Consider the following 22,157-nt stretch of genomic DNA (forward strand, 5'->3'; position numbering starts at 1 on the left):
GGAACCACAGTGCTGAGTGTTGCAGAGAGTTTTTGCACAGCTATTCCTGAGCCCTGGCTTTCTCCAGTCGACAAAACCTTTCCAAAGACATTTCTGCAGAGCCACCTGCTTCATCGAAATGAGAAGAACCTGTAGGAAACATTGAAAAGCCCAAGCATGTCACTGGTCCTGTTGCATGCTCCTTGATGGAGGCTGGAGCCTTAGATGGGCTGACAAGTTTGGTGAGGAGGATTGGAAAGGGCTCCAGTTTTGGGTACCCAGCACAAAACACCACCGGTTGGCCACTGGTGCTGCAAACCAGGAAATTGAGTTGTTCCTTGGCAGCACTCTGATAGGAGAAACTAGGTGGAAAATATGACAGTGGGGATCCTGGCAGAGGTTCAGCAGCAGCAGTTCCTCTTCAGGAAACCATTGCTCCACACCAGCAATCGAGCCCCTGGCTGCTGCAACTGGTGGGGGAGCAACCCTTGTGAGCTGTCCACTTTGCAGTACCTGGTCCTGAGGCTTCTACAGCTCAGCCTGGACCACCACAGCTGTTCTGCCAGGGGTGTTGGATCAGACAGGAGAAGGTGACCAAGCCCTGTGGCAGGCAGACCCCCAATGAGCCGTTCTGACACTGTGGCTGTTCAGAGCCAGGCAGCCCAGGGACCTGCTGCAGGGTATGTGAGGTCACTGGCCTCTTGGAACATGCTCTATTGCCACCTCAAATGGACAGTGGGGATGGGGGGGACACATATCTGCAGCTGTTTGGCTGCTGTAGGAACATGGGGGAGCATAGCAAAGCAGGGAACACAGGGAAAGTGGGACATGATCCAGAGAGATGATGGGCAAGGAAGAGAGGATCCAACACCAGAAGGAACAGTCTGCCTTCATGGGATAATCCCAGGGAAGATGGAAGTCACATCTTCACCTGGTGATGAGCCCATCACCATGAAACCAACTGGGTTTTCTTTCACATCCCAAACTCTCTGAACGTAACCATACCCACCCACTTGTGGACCCAAACTGGTACAGTTCCTCCAGCCAGATAACCCCTGGGTGAGACAATGGGAAAATGTGATCTACTGCTTGCATTCCTATTGCCTGAGCTGTGGTATTTCCGCTGATCAGCAAATTGTCTCCATTCGTATTCGGGGTTCTGAGTTCTGTTTACTGAGAAAATATCCGGTTGCCTGCCCCTGTGATCTGTCAAAGGCTGGGAGCATCTCTGAAGGCAGCAAGGTGAAAGCTGCTGAGAAGAGAGTGATTTTTTGGGGTTTTTTGGGCGCATGCTGTGGTTTCTTGACTAGCTTTTTTAATTTTAATGTGACGCTTGCCCCACATGCTCTTTATAATTAACAAAAGCTGGGAGTTGTGCAGTGCTAAGAACAATACACTCAAAAAGATTTTATTCTGAGTCAGAAAAGGAGTTTGCCTGCAATGCCGTGGGTGTGATGCAGAAAGGAATCTATGAGAGAAACTAAATTAAGTCACTTCAGGCCAGGGCCAGGGGCAGAAAGGAAATTTGAACTTTTCTGCCATTTGCTTTTTCACTTCTTTAGATTTTTCACTCTCCTGTACCTTCTGAGCTTTTATGTCTCCAGGACAACCCTACCATCAGAGAGGAAGAGGGAACAGAAATAGCCAGAGCACTGCAGAAAACATCACCAGCATCCAGATAAGGAAAGGTTGCATTACAGCTTCTGTTCACTATCTACCTTAGTCAAATAAGATAAAATTCTTGGAGTCCAGAGCAGCAAGAAGCAGTTTCAGGGAGAGAAAAACATGTCAATGCTTGTGAAAGTCACATTCTCCTGTGGAAGAGAAGAGCAGAATATGCTGGTTGTAGCCATCATGGTGGCAATGACAGACTCCAGCCCCATTGCTTGCCATGGTCCTCACCCACAGAGAAACCCATGTGGAGATGAGCAAAAGTTCCAAGCTCCAGCAGATGTGAACACAGCAGGTAGATCAGCTCAGATGTACAGTGTCATCTCCACTGCATTCTCCCTGCAGATATGAGAGAACATCTGCCCCTCCAGACATCTCTACCACTGCTCAGAGCAGCAAAGAACAATAGAAATAGAGCAACAGGGAGTGGCACTGGGGTGCTGCTGTCCCTCTGAGCAATGCTGTTCCAGGGTCACTGTCCCCTGTGCCCCCTTCTCTCCTTACCCCCTCACCTCCCTGCCCTTCTGTACAATCCATAGTTGCACCCCAAGCCAGCCTTTTCCACAGGGAACTGAGGTGGGTGGAGAGCAGGGAAGAGCAAAGAAACAAGCCCCAGTGACCCCACAGAGGATGGAGGGCCCCAAAGGGCATGTGGCTTTCATGCCACATCTGGGTGACAATGCCAGCCCTGCTGTGCTGAGCCCCAGAGAGCACCTGGCCTCAGAACTGCTGATGCTGAGTTTTGTTCTAGCTGCGAAACCGCAAATGGCACTAGAAACTTCTTGCTGTGAAGACTGCACCTACTTCTCCCAACTTCCTAAAAATAGAGCCCAGTGTGGGGAGGCCCACGGCCCCGGCTCTGCCAAACAAGCCCCTCTTGCCTGAGTCATGGCGGAAGGGAGCAGAACATCCCGTGCCTTCCCCCAGTCTCGGTCAAGTGTTGAAAGCTGCTCTCCCTGCACGGGGTGCGGGGGCCTGCACCCATCAAAACTGCACTGAAACACCCTGGCGAGGCTCTGCCTTTTCATGTTCTGAAAGGAGAAGGGAGGAGTGGGGGAAAGCAAAACCCGGGGTAGCTGCAGGGCTGGCAGTACCAGCACTGCCTCCCACGGCGCGGTGCGATGGGTGGGTGGGGAGGGTCCTAGCATCACCTTTGCATCTCTCCTTTCTGCCTGCCGGTCCTGTTCTGCCAAAAAGGTAGACAGAACTGCCTGTTCAGCATCCGTATGGGACACAAACAAAACAAAACCTTGGAAGGAGAGGGAGGATGCTGCCGTTCCTCTCCCCACTGTGCAGCTTAGCCCAGTCCAGCCACGACTGCAACTGGCTCCAAGAACTTGCTGGGCCCCACAAATAAACCTTGCCACTACCCAGCCTTGCCACAGTAGAGCCTCCTCAGCTCCCAACACCCCACAAGGGTCCCTGGCAACCGGCCAGTGGATCAAGGCATTGAGCCTCATGGACAGCTTCACAGCTTTTGACCAAAGTCGAGGAGGAGATGTCATGTGCAGCTCTGGGATGGACGGGATCCCAAGGATTTAGTGGGGGTTCGTGTCCTGCGAGGTGGGTAAGACACAACCTGAATCAGCTGTCATTCTACTCAGCCTTTCTCTCCTTTCCCTCCCTCCACAGGTGGAGGTTTGCAGTGAGTCTTCACCATGGCTGAGTCCTGGGCTGGCCATGCCTGGTTATTCCACTAGGAAACACAGCGACACATCCTGCAGCAAGTCATCTGGATCCTGATTGGAAATTATCAAGACATGAGCAATCTCCTGAGGCAGATTTGGCAGCCACTTGTTCAGTCTTTTTTCCTGTTTCTTCTCCATTACACCACAACCCCCCTGCCAAAGCAATATTAATGCAAATTACTCATCTTTTCCCAAACATTTCACACAACAAACTCCACAAGGCTCTCATCACAAGGCTCTCATCACAGGGCTTTCTTCACTGCTACAGGAATCACACCTGTGGCTCTTCACTCATCCCCTTGCAGTCTTTGCTGTCATTTCTCCTCTCTCCTCGTTGATCTTTGGATCCCCTGGGGGGCTTGTGCTCCAACCTCTGGATAACTAGGATCCCGTTGGGATCACACAGCCCCAAGGTAAGCAAGAGAGAGTGACACTGCTGTTAGTGGCAGGAGATGAACCAGGCAGAGTGAGCAGTCAAAGGTGTGAGAGGCAGACTCGGGAACACTGCTCTGACCTGAGAGCGTAGGGGAGGAAATCCTCAGCTCCTACTTGGGACTAACCAACCCCATGGAGACGGCAACACCAGGGGCAGCTGGAAATTCACATGCAGCCATCTCATCTGGGAGCCCAACCAAGACACTGTATGCATGGTCAGAGGCAGCAAAACCAATCTTGAATCTCTTGCAAAGCAATGCAAAGGCAGAGCAGCGCTGTTTTCCATGCACATTTAGACACTGCAGTGGTGTGACACAGCCTTTTTGCCTCCAAACTGTAAGCCAGGGTGCTCTGAGCATGTCATGTTGGCATCACATGGAGTCCTTTCCCTACATGCTTCCACTCCTGTCTCAGCTGTGGCATGATGGTGGGAATGCTCAACCCAGCTCCAGCCTGAGCTTGCTCCTTGGTCAGGCTGAATACTTACGGCTCTGGGGCATTGTCTTGGTAACAAATCTCCCATAAAATCCCTGTGAACCTGTGAGAGGAACAGCAAAGAGCAGAGAACAACTCTGCCATCTACTGATTCCTCCAGCTCCCCTCCCTGCCTGATCTACATCTCCATCGCTGCCTCACACAGCCACCCGGAAAACTGTGGCTAAAAATGAAGGGTCTCCATGCTGGAATGTGATGCCTCAGGAGATGCCAGGGCAGCCCTGCAGACAAGCACACATCCTGCCTCACCTGCCCAGTGGCCTAGGGACGTAGCCACAGTTCAGGCTGCAGAGGTGAAAAGAGCAAAATAAAGCTGCAAAAGCTGTTGCTGACATAACATTGTTCTTTGTTCTCATGCCAGGGACAAAACCTGCTTAAAGAAAATAAGAAGTCTGGTTTCCATAAAACATGGATGTTTCAGGAATTCCTCAGGTGCAGATCCTTTGCAAGGAAGTGACACCTCATGATTGGCAAGTGTCTTGTCAAGGTTCACAATGGCTTTCCCCACAGTCCACGGGAGCAGGGCTGGCTCAGTGTGTACTCAGCCCAAACACTGGCAGCCACAGTGGGGAAGAGTGGGTGACAGCCCCAAGCCAGCCTGACAGCCCTGACCAGAGGGGGTGCAAAGCCTGGGCTTGGGCTGAGTACTGACCTTGCTCGGCTCATTCTGCTGATGGCCAAAGGAGCATAGACAACCCCCAGACAGAAGTGAACATCCTCCCTTTTGTAGAAACTCCTGACTGTGGGCTGAGTACAGACATCTGAGCAGCACAATGCCTTACAGAGCCATCAGAGGTGGCTCCAACCTGGGTGGATCACAGCCAGCAAGGCTCTGACATGCAAGCAGGGCATCTCCAGAAGGATGCTGCAGCGCCAGCTCCTGCATCCTCCTGATGCTGGGAGCAAAGCTGCTACAATTTCTAGGTACCAGAGGTTCTTACTGGCAGACAGAGGGTGCTTCTTGGAGCTCACTGTCTATTTATAGAGGCTTGGAGACCTCAGCTCGTCTCACATTTACCACAGGGGCAAGACCTGCATTCAGGCAGCATCTGCAGAGCACCAGCCCTTCTTGTATCCCCATGCCCAGCCTCTCTCCCACCATACTCAGGCTGTGACAGGCCAGTGGCTGGAACATGTGTCTGCTGCTTCATCCTTGCCAGAGCTTTCCCATAAGATGTGAAAAAAAAAATTGTGTAGAAAAACCAGAGAAACATGGCTTGTTCAAGCACTCTGTTTCAGGAGATGATGGTGCTAAGAAAACCCCAAAACAGAGATGATTATCCACATGCAGGTCCCCCAGGACGGAGTCACACCAGAAGAACAAGTTTCTAATGGAGAAGACTCCTGAAAACATAACTCATGCACAAAAAATCAGACACAGGGCTATGTGCCTCATGAGTGAATGCTACTTATGGGTCCAGATCACCACATCAAATTGCAGGGCCATGGGATTTCAGTTTCTTTGCTGGTGCCCAGTCTCATCCAGAGTCCCTGGCAGCACTTCCCCACATCCCCTTGGAACAACCATGCCCTTACTTTGGCTGACGAGACCTGGCCTAGGAACACACAGATGCTTTTCAGGACAGACCTTTTCTTTGCAGAGCAGCTTCCTAATAAGCCCAGCTGTTGGACATATTCTTCTCACTCGCTTGAATGAGTCACCAAACCCCAGAGGCTCTAATTCTCTTTTAGCAGAAAAGCAACCTTATTTCAAAGTGGAAAACCTTTGGCCGAAAACCCCCTGCACCCCTGGAGGGAAGTATTACACAGAGGTGATGCAGTCAGAGAGGCTTGAATGCTGGAATGGCCACTTGCTGTAAAGTACAGTGAAAGGAAAACCCCAGACACCCTGTTCAAGGAAAACACTACTGGCACTAAGCCTAAGGACAGGGAAAAAAGGACCATTTCTCCCCAGTGTTCAGGGAGAGGAAGGTGAACATGCAACAATCACCATTTTGCTGAGCCACAAGAAAATCTACCCACGTAGGTATTGTGTTGTCATCTCTATGACAGTAATTGGGGGAACCATACTGGAAACTGGGTTCAGTGGTTGGACAGGAAGGAAGGCAAACCTAAAGCACATCCCAATCTATGCCCTCAGCATCAGCCTCCTTGCATCTTCCTGCAGGACATGGGCCAGCCAGGATGTGGATCCTGTTTGCCTTTGGGATCTGGGCATATAGATGGAAAGATCTGGAAGGCAGGAAACTCACTTTCTCTTGCTGCCTGTGTCTGGTTGCTTATGATATCTTAGATAAGTCACCTAGTCTCAGTTTCATCACTGGTGAAATGAGGCATCTGTGTTGCTAGGTAAAGATCCAGAGATATAAACAGCTAGATAGATTCAGGCTATATAGAAAAGAATCACTATGCTAGCTCTAATCTGCAGAGCAATATAATTTCGAAGTGTATTGTATCTCTAAGTGAGGCTGCAGGATAAGCAAAATCTTTTTTTTCCCCCCATGCTGAATATGTTTTGGACATGATGGTAATGTCAGAGTCATGTCCAAGCCCTTATGTCAAATTTTTTTCATCTTATCTTCCTGCCCTGTCTTGTTGAGTGGATGGGCAGCAAACTAAACCCACCACAAGGCCTCAGCCCTCCTATGAGCTACTCTTGAGTTCCTACTCTGCAATGCAGCTTCTGAGGAACATCACTGCCCTTCCTGTCTTCCTTACTCAGGAATTCATCCGAATTTTCCAAGAACTGAGCTGAATCACTACAGCTACTAATGATGTACTGCAGTGCTGGGTCTTAGTGCTGCCACAAGCACACAGCTGTGAAGCTCTGTTGCACCGACACATGATGCAGAGAGACATTTTAAGTCACAGCCTGGATTTGGTGCAGGAAGCCAAATTTACCCCAGATTCCCTTCATAACAGCAGAGCATGTGACCTCTGGAGTGGTTGTTGGAGGTCTTTGAAAAGAGGAGTCAGGTGGGGTTTTTTTTAAATTTTGCAGGGCAAAAAAATCAATGGAACTGAAAGTAGGCTCACATCACAGTGCCCACCCATGCAAAACTATCAAGAACCACAAAACCAGTAATTACACAATCTCCTTCCAATGTTTACTAGGTTCATTTTCTGAGCACTGGCTGCTGCTTACAGCAGCCTCAGAAGACTTTAGGAAGAAAGGACCTCTTGGTCTGCAATAGCCAGAAAACCCATTGAGTTTGTCCTAGCGGGTAGAAGCATAAGATTCAGGTCTCTGAGAATGAGCCCCCGTTTTCAAATAATCCTGAAAGAGTTTTGTATAAACCCAGAGCTCTCACATCACCTTCCGTCACATACCTGAGATCACAGGGAGGAGATATAAAGCAAAATTTCCACCCTGTGTGGTGAGGAACGACAGGCATCTCCCAGCAGAACAGAGCTGAAGTCCAAGATGCCTAGAAAGAACTGTTTGGAAGGGTTGGATCTGATAGAGAGCAGGCAATGAGTATCTCTAAGACAAACTAAGACAAACTTTAAGCCCATTTCAGGAGCTGCCAAACACTGTCACCACTGATACACACACCAGGTTCTCTTTGGTCATGGCCAAAGGCACTATCAGAACACTGCCTTTGGCCATGACCATGACCAACACAGAAAAGAACTGGATAATCACTCCTTGCTCTAAGCAGATTTACCAAAACCCTGATATATATCTCTCCAGACTTGGGAAGAAGCACAATTTACAATCCCTTCGCACAGGTCGGGGCATGCCACCCTGCTTGCATGGCACAGGAGAAGAAATATTCCCTGTAAACCTCCACTGCAATGTCCCCTTCATAGCCTGTGGATAATCTGTGTTCATAGGATGGGGCAACTTTCTGCTCCATCCCAGAATGAAGAGGAAATGTCTTCCCTAACAGCCACCACTGCAACCCTTTGCAATGTGCTGGCTCCTGCTGGGTGGCCACATGCCAGTGAGTTCTTCACACAATTATGCCTCAGGTAGGAAAAAGGCCAGCACTCTACATAAGAAATTAAATGCTCTTGAAATTCCATAGCTGTCTTGGGGATATTAATGTGCAAAATTAATGAGGAGCCCTTGAGGGTTTCATACATCTGTCCAGTGTGCAGCCTTGGTAAGTATGAAACCCCAGCATTTGCAGCTCTGGGATTAAGATTAAGGCCAAGGAAGAACTGACCAGACACAATTCCTGAATTTCTGTGTTCCTGTAGGGTGTGGTGGTGGCAGGAGCTCTTACCTGGATTGGCAGCACATTGCCCAATGGTTTTGGTCCACACACACAACCTTAGAGGATGCAAAATGGGGTTGCCTGATGCTCAGTACACACCATCACATAGAGCAAGGGCTGGATTGTGACTCCAGCCCAGTCCAGCTGGAGCTCAAGAGACACAAGGCATAAAAGCCATCCTACATTAAGATGAAAGGTGCAAAGGTGCTGCTCTTGGAGATGCAAATCTCCAAGAGCAGCAGATAACCAAAGAAATTAAGGATTTGTGCACATCAAAGTTTGCTTGTAACTTCCTGCACTGGGGGTTACACATAGAGAGCTGCATTTCAGAGAGACCTCTGCTTCCTGCTGTCTCCCACAGCATCCCTGAGGTGGAAGCACCACAGTTTGGTCACACACTGCAACAAAAACAATTCTTTCTCCTTGCTTTGCCTAATCTGATCCTTGCTGAGAGCTGCTTTACAGCTTTCATTTCCTCAGCCCTGAGAATTTGCTGGTTTTCCTGATGAAGTGCAGTAATGTGGCACTTCTCCAAGCTAAACCTGATGGAAAGTTTTCCTCCCACACTACACTGTTTGACACCAGCTCTGGGACGCCACGTGGCTCCCTGGGAAACAGTGGTAGCTGTTGAAGCCTGGACTTTAGGAAGAAGATCTGGTTTGCCAACAGCCTGTTACTGTCACCTTTCAAGGACTAAGGCATATGCAGAGCACTGTGCTCTGCAGGCATGAACTTTCCATTATTCCTCTTCCACTGTGCATTGCAGGTGGCTTTACCAAATATCTTCCTCTTTTATCAAAGGGCAAAAAGATACTATTTGTGTTCCTTGCCCTAAACCATTACTAATTCTTGGGTCTTTTGCTGTTTATACAGCCAATGTACTGTTCAAACACTGCAGCAGTAGTAGAGTGTGATAAATGTCAAAGACTGAGCAACTTCTCATTCTGAACATCTCCACAGCAGATGAACCCTGTCTGGATGGAGTCTCTTGGAATTAACATGCCAGCATCATGACATGGCATCTGGCACCCAGGAGCTGCACATGTATCTCTCAGAAGCCTGACTGAGTAGCCATAGAGCTACTTGATTTTAGAGCCACCAAGGAATTAGACTGAAGTGAGTGAAGCCATTGCTTCCAAAGGGCTCTAAGAGAAGTCCAGAAAAAAAACAGATATGAATGCAGGCTAGCAAGAAGGGCTCTTAGTTTTACATCCAACCACATTTGATCAGTGAAAACCCAAAACCTGGTTATTATCTGAATAATTCATCCAAACTTACTTCTGAATAATCATAAATCACCAAAGTAGCTGTCAGCTGAGACAGCATCAAGAACACACATCGAGAGCCAATGTAGCAGCTTTAAAAAAATCCTGCAAATGCTTAGAATGGTTTGGATCATTTAATTGCTTAAATCAAACCAAAATCCAATGTAATGACACCCTTATATACAAAGAATAGGTCACAAATAATGCATCAACAGAAGTGCATATTTTACATAAAGAAGTAAAACTGGTCCTGTGGCAGATGCTCATTTACATGTGTATTGATTTAATTACATATTGCTCACCCTCCTTTTAAGATTGCTAAAAAAAGATGAACACAATCCCAGAACTGCACAAACTGAGCCAGAGAGACTAGGGACAATAAATTCTTCCTTTGATCATGCCTACAGAGATGTGCAACATTCCTGCTCTTATTGACTTAAAGTCAGAGGCATGGGCAGGACTGCCACAGCTGCAGCTCCTGATGCTTCACTGCATCTGAGGGAGCCTGTGTCTGCCTTCATAAGCATAAAAGGCAGAATCAGGCCAGGAAATCCTGGGCTTTTCCATCTGTATTAAAGCAGATTTTTGTGCCTGCTGCAGCTGTGTGTATGAGACAGCAGGGCGTGGATTTGCACAGGGGTATAAATCTGGCTCTTGCGCTCCCTAGTTTACAAAACCACAGAAAGCATTTTTACCAGTCAAGGAGGAGCAATAGAGAAGGCTCTTATTTCCCTGAAACCGCTCCCTTCCCAAGCTTCTTCATAAAGACAGGCAGCCGTTCTCATTAGTCACTGTTACACGGTTGTTTGGTGCCCTGCAGCCTCTCAGTGTGGGAAAACTGCCTGGAATCAGAGCAGCCTGGCAGCTTGCTGCCGCATCAGCACCCTGCAGGATGATTCCAGAGCCGCTTCCCCAGCTGTCATTTCTCAACAGCAGTTTAGGCTGCTTTCCTGTGAAGCAAGGCAAAAAAAAAACAAACCCAAAACAAATGTGATTGCTTTTTGGGATACCTCTACACAGTCTGTGGTCAGACAACAGGCTTCTGTGCAGGCAGGGGGTTCTTTTTTGTGCCTGTGCCAGGAGGATGCTGCCCAGGATGCCTTGCAGGGATGAGACACATCCCTGACTTGCTGTCTGCTCATGCGTGTGAGCTCCACTGGGACTTTTCCTCCTGATCTTCCCCATTGTCCCACCATCCCACGGGTGTTTCTGCGAGACAAGCTCCGCAGCAGCGTGTTTTGAAGGGCAGACTTAGAAGCCTCCTCTTCAGACCCAGCTCATCCTCCAGCCCTGTCCTGACTCATGCCCTATCAGCATCTCAGCCCTGGCTGGGGGTGGGACAGGGGGAAGGAGTGCCACAGACCAAATCTGTTCAGTGCACCACCTTAGAGGTTATACATGTGGATTTTATGCCTTAAATCCATCTAATAAACCGAATTCTCTGTAATTTTTTTTTATTTTTTTTTTTTTTAGGAAACAGTGGTGCAGCCATGATCCTGGTCCTACAGATTTGAACAAACCCAGAAAAACAGTCCCAGTCATCCAGGGCAGGAGTTGGGTAATCATTTCATGCTTTGTTTGCAAATGTAGATGTCAGCAAGAGGGTGCTTAAATCCTGCATGGAGCATAGTGGAAACAGGCCCATCCTCTCCTGCCCCTGCTCTTTTACTCAGAGTAAAACACTCACCTTTGTGCTATGCAGCAAACTCGGTTTTTGGGCACCCACAAGTGGCACAATCCTTAATGCTGTTTTTCTAGGATAGTCCCTTTATGATTTGCAAGCAAAATAGTGCCTGACTGGTTCTTTGCACACTTGCAGTCAGCAGTCATTAGTGCAGCCTTGGAAAGGAGGGGAAAAAGAGTGTTTTAATGCTAACATTTTCTTAAAATGTGGCACAAATCCAGCATCAACAAACAATGTGGGGTGGAACTGTGATAGTATCACATGCCTCAAATGTCTTAGTTATGTGACAGCTTAACTAAAGCCAGGAAGTTTTCCTTAGAATCGACTTTGTCTACCTTGGAAAAGAAAAACCAAAAAACTTGATGCATCAAAAAGTTCAGCTGGAAGATTTTCCTTATTGCTGATCACTTTTAATTAGCTGATGTGTTTCCCCCTGGAGTGGGTTGAGCACAGCACACAGACTGTACACGTTGTTCCTTGGCTGCAGTGATGCACATGGCAAATTCTCTAATATATAATTTATCCTGCACATGCTTGAGACTTGATGATGTTTGGGCAGTTCACATGGAGCCCGTGTAGCATGGCTGCTTCTGCACTGCTCTCCAGGCTCAGGGTGACAGTGTCCAACAGACAGCTGGTACAGGATTATTTTCGGCTGTGCTCAGACACCAGAGATGCCCTTTGGGTGTTCAGTACATTCAGTTTCCTTCCATCCACTCAATTTGTTTTTCTGTTTGGTAGAGGGATCTATCTGAAGTGACACCATGCTCTGGGAAAACATGGTATTGGGAGCTAATTGATTGCATTATAATTCTGAGCAGAGAAACTTTTTATTTTTGTGGGGGAAAGAGCTGTTATTTTATCCCTATCTCAGGGGGAAAGGTCATAAGCAGCAGCTGTAATACTGTTGCATTCCAGAATGAAATGCTGCTTGATAATATTTTTATAAGCCTGCGCTGATTCCAGCATTAGCCTTTTGGAGAAAGATAGATGGGGAAAACACAAATATCCCTGGTCAGACACAAATCTAGCGCTCACAAATCCTGGGTTGGGGCAATGAAAGGAGACGGGGGTACAAGAGGTGAGGATGAAGGTCAAGGAAGCAGCCACTTTTCAGGGCTTTGCTGTGCCCAACTTAACCCCCCCCCTAGAAACCAGGCTGGGGGACAGCATGAATCAGCAGTGAATTCCTGGCACTGGGCTCAGCCAGGTTCAGGGTGGCTCACAGGGGACCCTAGGCACTCCTGCTGGACCCTGTTTTGGGGAACACTGCATCTGAGTTGGCTGACATTGGCTCAGCCAGCTCCATTATGGCTCCAGGCATCTGAAAACATTCTCTGTGCTGTCCTGGACAGCCCAGCTGCTGCCTGCCCAGCACTCAGCTGGTTTTGCACCTCCTCAGTAAATAAATTGTGATCTGTAGCATATGACCACAGTGCAGCTGCTTGTGCAGCAGTATTGTCAGACCAGTAACACACAGCCCTCTGACACAGCCTGTGATACTGAAACCCCTCCCAGATACCAAGACACCAAAACCAACAGTTTGCACCAGTTTTCTGCTGAAATCCTGCAAGAGTAGATATATGCTAGCTCAAAGGAGTACCAAACTAAACTCTCAGTGGGTCAGCAGCTAAGTGGAATAGAGGCCTGAGCCCAAAACATGCAATGTTTTAAACCAGACACTGCGGGAAAACAGAACAAAGTGGTGAAACAACACTTTTATCCCGGACCAGGACTGCCATGCTTGGTAAAACCTGCAAGAAAAGGGGATTAAAAACCACAAGACAGTAAAAAATTCCAGTGATGAGTGAGTGTTTACCAAAGGCTACATGCCACATGGGTACATGAGGTGTCCCTTGCTCATCTGGGATGAGACAAATTAATTGACACCTGAACAGAAATGAAAGCAAATGAAATCCCTTTGAAAGGGATAAGCATTCCGTTTTTTTTTTTTTTTAATATATATAACACTTTAGGTTTTTCTGTCACAGCAAAATAATCTCTCTTGTTTGTCTGGGGCTATTTTTAACACTGCTAATGAGTGACTAAAGTGGGGTGGAGTAGCTAAGCCAGCTTGCTGCTCCCAGCCACCCACAAGGTTTTTCTGACAATCAGAGGAGGACCTGGACCAGAGCCAGCTCATGTGAGGAGTCAGAGCAAAGTGCCTGCAAAGTGTCTGTGTCCTGGGACACACATGGTGGAAAAAATGCACCATGGTGGAAAAAATGCAGCTGAGTAAAAAAAGGCCTAGACTCCACACAGGGCAGGTATGTCCAGTGCTTGACATCAATCTCTGAGACTAATGCATGTCAGAGATGCATTAATCTCTGACCAGAGCTCATAAAGCATGTAGTTGGCATCTCATTTGTCCATCAGAAAAAGACAGGAGAAAAGCCATCTGTGCAAACAAGTTATTCCTGGACTAGAGGACATCCAATTAAAGGCAAGTAGTGATTTCTCACAGGGTCAGTAAATTAATAGAAAATCATAAAATCATTATGGTTGGAAAGACCTCCCAGATCATCAAATCCAACCAATAACCCAGCATCCCTGTGTTCACCATTAAACCACAGCCCCGAGAGCCCCATCCACACAGCTCTTGACCACTTACAGGGATGTAACACCTGGCCCCTGTCTGTCCTTCGGAATGGTCTTGGCAGAGGTCCATTGGCAGTCAGGGGATTAGAAGCTCTTGAAAGGGGAACATCCAGCATCCCTTCTCCCATCACCTCCAGGACTGCTGCATTCAGAGGAGGGACTGAAAATAACTGGAAAGTACCAGACGGCAGCTGGTGGATGCAGCATCCCAGTTGCCAAGTCCTTGCCAGCAAGGAGAGTACACACTGAATGGGAGTGAAGACAGTCACTGGAGCACGACAGCAGCAGGGCAGCACAGGAACACAGCAACATCCTGGGCCTGAATGCAAAAAACACTCCACTCCAGATAAACAATATTCTAGAGAAGCCTATATGTGTATCTATATTGTTTTAATCTATACATGTTTAAAGAAAAGCCTACCTGATGTAGAAAACTGCTGTGAAATGTTCAAAACTCTCTTACGCTAAATCATTAAAGGCAAATTGCAGTGATGGGTTAATTATGTTTATTGCAGAAGAGCAGTGAGATGCCATAAACCCAGGCACACTCTGGTGCATGATGCTGTGGTGGTATAAGTCAAAATGCCAGAGTAGCAGAGCCTCTGTGCCACAGCCCTCTATTCCATCCTCATTCCTCTAAAAGCCAGGGAAGAGAGGAAGCACCTGTGTGCCTGGTGTGGAGCCTGCACTGGCAAGGGGTCCAGACACCTTTGAGTTACTTGGACACTTGTTCCCTTTCCCCAGGTGTGCCAGGCAGCTGGACAACGGGACACAAACCTTGCAGCAATGGCTCACAGCATGACCCCGTCAAGGCAGAGCCACTGATGCCTCATATTCTTGCAATAAGGGACACCCATTTAAAAACAAATGCTTTTTTCCTCCCACACCGTCCAACCTCACTTTTCTGATTCACCAGAACCAAGGGCTTTATAAGCCATCTTGAATATTCCCAGCCTCCCAAGGGAAGCACTACATTTAAGAGCATTTTAATAGACTGTCCTTTCAGAGAAATTATATAAGCATTTTCCTTTGGAAGGGATGGAAGAGGGAGGGGAAAAAAAAATCAATATTTTTAAGTAACAGCATTATAATTCACTAGAATTATAGCACATGCCAGTAAGACAGATGTACACAATACAGGTTGGAAATCTGTGCTTTGGCTCATAGAGGAAGTCAAATTATATTACCATGTAGCCTTAAAAATCAGGTAATTAAGTGACTTGGGGTAACAAAACTACTTGGATAAATATTTGTAAACTTAAAAGAGAAGAAAGGGATTTTTTTTGTAGAAATATTAAAAAGGAGTGGTTTTTTTTTTTTCAGTGCTTATCTATAGCGAGACAGGATATTTTTGTGTCTTTTATTAGTTTGGTTGAAACAATTCCCCTTGTGATCTCAGATTGATGTAACTGCTAGAGCAAACTTGTAAAATTAAAAAAAGAATCCCTTTAAAAAAATCTCAGTTTGTAAATAAGTCCCATAAATACCTGACGTGGCTAAACTTGTATTATTTGTAAAATTACACAAGGTGTTATAACTGGAGCTGTGGCAGCAGAGATATCTGATGTAACAGTCATAAACATTTATACCAGCTCAGAATTTGTTCTATAAAAATCACAAGCTCTGCCATCTCAAAGGTCAAATTGCCTTCAGCAACTACATAGAGCTGTCAGAAAAACCTAATCATGCTCTATTATATTAATGTATAACCAATGGACAAGGAAAAGATAAACCCACAGAGCTTATTTACAAAAAGAATCTCTTACACCTCCAGAGAGGCTGGGAAAATATAACACTCCTACCTGCAGATTTTTGCTGAATGGTGTTTTAATTGCACCTAATGAGAATCAAGATTTCCTCTCAAAGCTACTATGAATTCATTGCTTTCCAGAAGATGATGATACATTAGTGAGAGGACAAAATAGAGCCTTCAGGCATAAGTATATTACAGACCTTCTAAAAAGTATCCCTAGGAATTGCACGTATGGTGATAAATTGCAGCACTTTCGAAACACAAATAATGTGCTTTGCTGGCCTGTGGTTGAAGTCTCTTGCCAGTGGCCTAAGACTGTTTTAAACAATATGGAGATATCAAATCAAGCTAAGAAGTTGCAGCATTGAATTTATGCTAACTGCATCCCTGCACCTATGGGTTATCAGCTGCATTGATAAGAATTGTACTTCTTATCAGGAGATGGTAAATTAATAAACACAGAAAGATTAAAAAGGGCAGGACTCCTTTCAAGAGGGCTACATGAAAAGCCTTAGACAATCTACAGCCACAACAAACATACTGCCCAGGTTAATACCACAAACATTAGAAATTATTTACTGTATAGAAAAGGATTGTTTTGTCATTCCCCAAACAGTATTTTTCCAGCTGAGAGAAAAAACACAAGGATAGCTGCAGTTCATTACTTCTTGATTCACAGTTGCAAATAATAAAAGTTCACAGAAATAACTCTCCCTTTCTGAAAAAAGTAGAAACATTCAGTTGCTAGAAGTACACATCTCGTCTTCTGTCCTGAATCTGAATACCTGAAAGACACAGCAGCATCAGGACAGTCAAGCAGCACAGTCCTTGCAATCTCTTAAGATGTTGTGCAAACAAAATTGCACCTTTGGGTTTGGTGCAAAAGAACCCTTACAAGAATAACAGAATGACCTGTTCAAAGTATCCCCAAAACATTGCACATCAAAGAACCAACAACGGGGTATGACCAGCACCAAGACACTAATAAAACTAAGGAAGCCTGAATGCTTTGGGAATAATTTCTTAGAACAACTCACCCAGCAGTATGGTGGGTTTGTTGGTGCAAACTGCAGCAGTGCTACCACATGTGAGTTGTTCTATCTTTCTGGCAGCCTGAAGGTATAAGCAAAAAAAACTAAGGTGGATGGGGTAAAAAAATCCCCATGTATCTCATTTTAATATAATGTAGTGGTTTTTTTCCTCTTTGTTAATGTAGTTATGGGAGGTGGTGGTTCTATCTGGGGGAAAAATGAGCTTTTGAAATACAAAAGCAAAGGAATATCTTTAATACTACATGCATAAGCAAGACTGCTGTCTGATTTGTTCTGAACCTGCTGGTTTCTTTACTCACCTGCAGTGGCATGGCTTACACTGGGATTTTCTGAGCCTTGGTAAGAGCTTGCTTTCCTCTCTTAAAAAAAAAAAAAATACTGGGGATGAGCAGAGTTTTAGCACAGAGCTAAAAGTAGACAGTAGTTACTAAAGAAACCTTGTGCTTTTGCAGCCCAGCCTATAGCACAGGTGCTGAGGAGCTCTGTGCTGTCTGGCACAGCAACATACACTTCCATAAATGTAAATATCAGCTGTTCTTAAACATGACAGAGAACAAGAAGTGTATTTAACACATAGAGCCAGCAAACAAGTACTCCTACAGTTGAACTAAATGTACACATCCTAGGGATTTGCCAAAGACTCCCTATGAACATGGATCAGCCATTTCTTATTTATTTATGTTGTGTTGTTTGATAATCACAAGGATGGTGTTACATGTGTGGTGCTTAGAGACTCTTGAATATTCAGAATGGCCTTGTACACATCCTGAAAGCAACAGCTTTAATTGGTAATGGCTGGAGAACACTGAACTGTTTAATTTCCTTTTCAATTTTTTCCTCACTCATTTTCTTTCTGAATTTTTGGGAAAAAAAGTCCACTGTTGCTAGCAGTGCTTCCCTCTTATCAACACAAGATTAATTTAATGAAATAGTTCTTTTTCTGAAGGAGTCAGCTCCTGGGGCTCCCAAGCCTTGATAGGCTTGCAATGCCCCCTTGGGGGAAGAGGGCACCTTACCTTGTTGTTAAATGAGATCCCAGTTCAGACAAGTGTCTTTAAAGAAATTAAACTCTCATTCACTACCTACATTCACTAGGGTGAGTGCCTATGCAACACATACAGAAAATCTCTGCTCATATACCCTGAGCAGAAAGTTTGCATTCCAACTGAAGATACAGACACTCTCCCTTTAACATGAACAGACAGGCATTAGACATTCTAGCAGTAATGAGTTAGCAAAACATGTACAGTCACAAAACACTCATAGCAATATAGATCTGTTGTATCCTCAAAAGAAGAACTGTAGATAAACTCCTGCTTGTATCTGCAGGCAGTCTTTAGCCCACATTCTGCCAAATTCCTGCAGATGCAGTTTCGAAACTTGGTAACCAGAAGGTATTTCACAGCTGCTTATTTTTCAAAACCTAAGCCTCAGGATTGCTTGCTCACATGGCAAATGTTTTTTGTTCAGAAGCACCGGGAAGGACGCACTGTATTTTTCCAGCAGACTCCCTAAACAATTTCACAACTCTTTTGCTTGCAGACAAGTGTCAAGCTGCCTTACTGGGGAATGCCCAGGAACAGCAATGCAGACGTACCCCAACAGGCATCAACGCTTTGGCCAGGAAGCCTGACCCCAGAGACCTTCTCAAAGGCAGAATTACGTATAAGAGAACAATTTTATCCAGCAGACCTAGATGCTGTGGGGACATAAATGAACTTCAGGCATCTTTCTGCTGTGCACTGGTAGTACCTAGGATTGGGATTCCTAGTAATTGTGGATAAAAAGCAACAATCATCACTGTGTGAATGGCATTAGCTCTGGGAAATCTGCAGGGAGCAGACATAGCCTTTGGCAGGCAGGGCAGCAGCACCTCATGGCAGGGAGCTCTTAGCCAGGAGACAAGGCAAAGCTGGTCCACCAGCCCCTGTACCCTTCACCATTCCAGCTACAGACAGAGACTGAGAGGGAGAGAAACCCCTGGCCATGCTGGTAAGAGCTGCGGTCTCCCATCCTGTACTCAGAACATAATTAACAGCCCGCACAGTAAGAGAGGCTGCTCAGGGATCCTTCCTGGCCACCATGAGGGAGTATCTGGTATACACCACACCTAATACCTATAAGTATTAGAGATTAAGATAGAGCTATGAATAATGCTTATAGTCACTTAAAATGTCTCCCCAACGTAAGCCAGAAGGTGAAATATTGTGTGAGTAGGCACAATTTTTTGCACATTTTTTGATTAACCCATACTATATGGCTAATTGATTCCAAGTACCACAGTATACACCAGGGTTATTTACTGTAAAATATTTCTGTGAGTTTGCCAGAAGTTGGATCCGGCTTGAAAAGCTTAGGAACAGACGGCATTATTCTGTCACTTTACATCAGATGTCATCAAAGAATAAAGTGATAGTATTTTCTTACCTCCCCCAGGAGCTGAACTTTGACTCATATTTTGTAACCTCGCAGGTCCAGTCATACAAGCAGAACTTGAGTGTTGCTTCATGGTACATTCTTGCATAGATGTTAAGCATCTTTCCTGTTGCAGAAGGCCAAGAAGAGAACTGTATTTCCTGTCAGAGACCAGCTCATCGGCTGCATGCAGGTCAGGGAGGGTGTGAGGATACACCGGACCGGTGACACTGGGAGTCCCAGTTGGAGGGAAGGGCCATAAATCTGCAGGTTGAGCTGGACGACTCCGCAGAGATGATGGCTGGCACTGGCCTACCACACCAGCAGCAGAAAAATTCAGAGCAGAATTTGCCATGCTTGTTGAAGAAGATGATGGATACGGTTTGTAGCAATGCGAAGAGAAATTCCACTGATGGGGAGACATGCTGTCTACTTAAAAAGGAAAAAAAGCATCTGAAGTCTCATCAATTCTTACTTTTTCTTACTTTTTTCCTAAGGCAAATTCCAGTGGACTTCTAAGAGAATGCTACCAGATTGCATATTCATTTTTAGAGAAATACAAAATCACTTTAGTGCTGCTTATCTTAAAAATCAACCACAAACTCATAATAAAAGCAGATTAAACCACCACCACCAATCTTTCTACTAAGTATTTCTACTGTAGTATGTGTATTACACAACCACCAACTTTTGCAGGTTTTTGACAGCTGCAGGCTTAGACAAATATATTTTTATGAAGATGACAACTTAAGTCATAATGCACTTATTGCATCCAGCAGTGACGGGGACACTTGGCTGGAAAATGACGATCTAGTCCTGCCAACAGGCCCATGAAAAGCTTAGAATTCACTCCAGCAATCACAGGGATTTACGCAGGAATTCCCAGCCTAGGGCTTTACAAGTATGATTCTCTTTCTTTCTGTTTGCACACAATTTCAAATTTAAGCCCAAGGGATCTTTAATTCCTTAGTAAAAGCCAGTCATCCCCATCCAACACCAGGCTCACATATGGAAAGGAACTGTTTTTCAGGACAACAGTCTCACCCTTGTGCTTTGTGCTCAGGTCTTGGGGGTTCTTGGCATTGCTGAGAGCTCTAGAAAAATGTTCATCTACCATGCTGTTAATGTCCCCTTGGAAATAGGTGAACACCACGCTCTGAGATCCCCATTCTGTTTTCACAGGCTCTTTGCTTTTACTCAGCTTTGGGGAAAGCTTCCTTGTTTCTTCCATTTTCAATGACCAACAGTCTCTGCAAAAAAAACCAAACCAAAACCCAAAAAACACAAACCAAAAAACCCAGACAGGTCAAAGAGACAATATTCAACTTCAAGTGCCCAGCTTCCTCCCAAAAATGGTAGGGGCCAGAAGAACACTTAGTAGGAATGGATTCTCTGTTTTTCTGCTTTTTCCATGCACCTCTTCTTTATTGATTTCCCTATTAGATACTTTTAAAACGAAATACTTGGGTAGAATGGGCATATCTACCCACCAGCTTTCATTTCTCACCCTGACTTTTTAAGTCTGGGCTTAGGATGTATACTGTGCAAATGTGTCCTCTGGAAGAACTGAAACACTTAAAAAATAATTCAGAAGTGGCACTATCCCTGAATGAAGTTCAGGGTAAAGTTATCAAAATGCTTAGTCCAATTTAGGTTTTTGTGTTCAAAAAACAATGACAGAGTGCAAAAAAACCCCAAAACAAGAGCAACGAAACCCCCAAATCCCACTACACTACATTAGAGCTGAAAATAATAATTTTTAGATAAGGTTAAGTCGGAAATACCTTAATGACTGTCAGCACAGATCTCCAAAACAAACAGACTTCTAAGAGTAATTAGTTGCTTCACCTGTTGGAAAAAGACATTCAGAATAAATAATTGGAAATTCAAATCATGGCAAATTCAAGTAAAAACACACCACAAAACAACATCAAAAGAAATAACCTTTTCTTGTTTGAAACAACTTACCTAGGAACATGGTGGTTCTGCCAGCTGCTTAAAACTTTGGAGCAAGACTACTAAAACACACACTGTGTGTCAACCAGAATTTACAGGTTTAAGGCAGGAACTCCACTAAAATAGTTTGCAGAAAGTTAACAGAAGACTATAAGTCTCCTTTTTGTTCTCTTTAAAAATATCTGCTGCCAGGTATGATAAGAGTAGGACAAGGAATGTCACTGCTTGCCTGGAGAAGCATCATTTTCATGCATTTGTACAGTTTCTGGCCACAAGGGAGCAACTTCCCAGCCAGAGCTCACAAGTCCTGCTCTAATCAAGATCATATTTAGCAAGACTCAGGCTACAAATGCAGTGAAGTGCCTGCTGTTTCTGTTCAATTTTCCAGTCTCATTGTCAGCTCATGACACTGCATAGTATAATTGATTTACCTTGGGAGCAAAAGGAAGGCTGTTATTTTTCAGAGATCAGGGCAACCTTTGGCCAATAGCCAGCTGTATCTCATAAAACCTCATGAATCATTAGATATGTGTTTCCATTCAACTGACTCTGAGACACGCTCCACTGCTTAACCCAGTTCAACACATTCGTCTGATTTCTTTCCTAGTCATGCATCCCCTAATCCTCAGAAGCTTCCCAATAAACAACACACTCATCTGTATCTCAAAGGATACCCCGAAGTGCCTGTGTAGTCTGCCTTCAAATGATTTCTCAGAATTTTCTTGCACATGAAAAAAACTGCTCAGGCTGCAAGACAAGTATTCAGAAAGTATTAGGAAACATGAAGATTAAGGTTGCCAAGCCATAATCTATCCCCATTCTAATGCTTATGCCTTCACCTAAAAACTTCTTGTCCATGTTTATTATTTCCTTCCATATTTAGTTTTGCTTGTTTACCTCCATCTCCCACCACTGTGCTCTGTTCAGTTCTCCCTGACTCATGGTCACTTGCTCAGCCAGCCCTAATCTCCTGTCACCAACT

The 22,157-nt window shown here is 45.4% G+C and overlaps 1 protein-coding gene across 1 annotated transcript; it reads right to left on the bottom strand.

Annotated features, from left to right (window-relative positions):
- Positions 1-16,496: 16,496 nt before the first annotated feature.
- Positions 16,497-20,450, bottom strand: VGLL1 (vestigial like family member 1). The gene is made up of 4 exons (XM_041396689.1): positions 20,264-20,450; positions 19,232-19,651; positions 17,104-17,163; positions 16,497-16,537 (listed from the first exon to the last, which is right to left on the bottom strand). Exons 1-4 carry the CDS (start codon positions 20,448-20,450, stop codon positions 16,497-16,499), a joined length of 708 nt encoding a protein of 235 aa, XP_041252623.1.
- Between the last annotated feature and the right edge of the window lie 1,707 nt (positions 20,451-22,157).

The sequence above is a fragment of the Onychostruthus taczanowskii genome, unplaced genomic scaffold (assembly GCF_017590055.1).
Source record: "Onychostruthus taczanowskii isolate IOZ18803 unplaced genomic scaffold, ASM1759005v1 scaffold13, whole genome shotgun sequence".
NCBI classification, from domain to species: Eukaryota; Metazoa; Chordata; class Aves; order Passeriformes; family Passeridae; genus Onychostruthus; species Onychostruthus taczanowskii.

Coding starts and splice junctions, on each gene's coding strand:
- VGLL1 (XM_041396689.1), bottom strand. CDS start 20,450: ATGGAAGAAACAAGGAAGCTTTCCCCAAAGCTGAGTAAAAGCAAAGAG. Junction 19,652..20,263: donor CCTGAGCACAAAGCACAAGG/GTGAGACTGTTG, acceptor TTCCTTTTTAAG/TAGACAGCATGTCTCCCCAT. Junction 17,164..19,231: donor AAGTTCAGCTCCTGGGGGAG/GTAAGAAAATAC, acceptor TTTTTTTTTAAG/AGAGGAAAGCAAGCTCTTAC.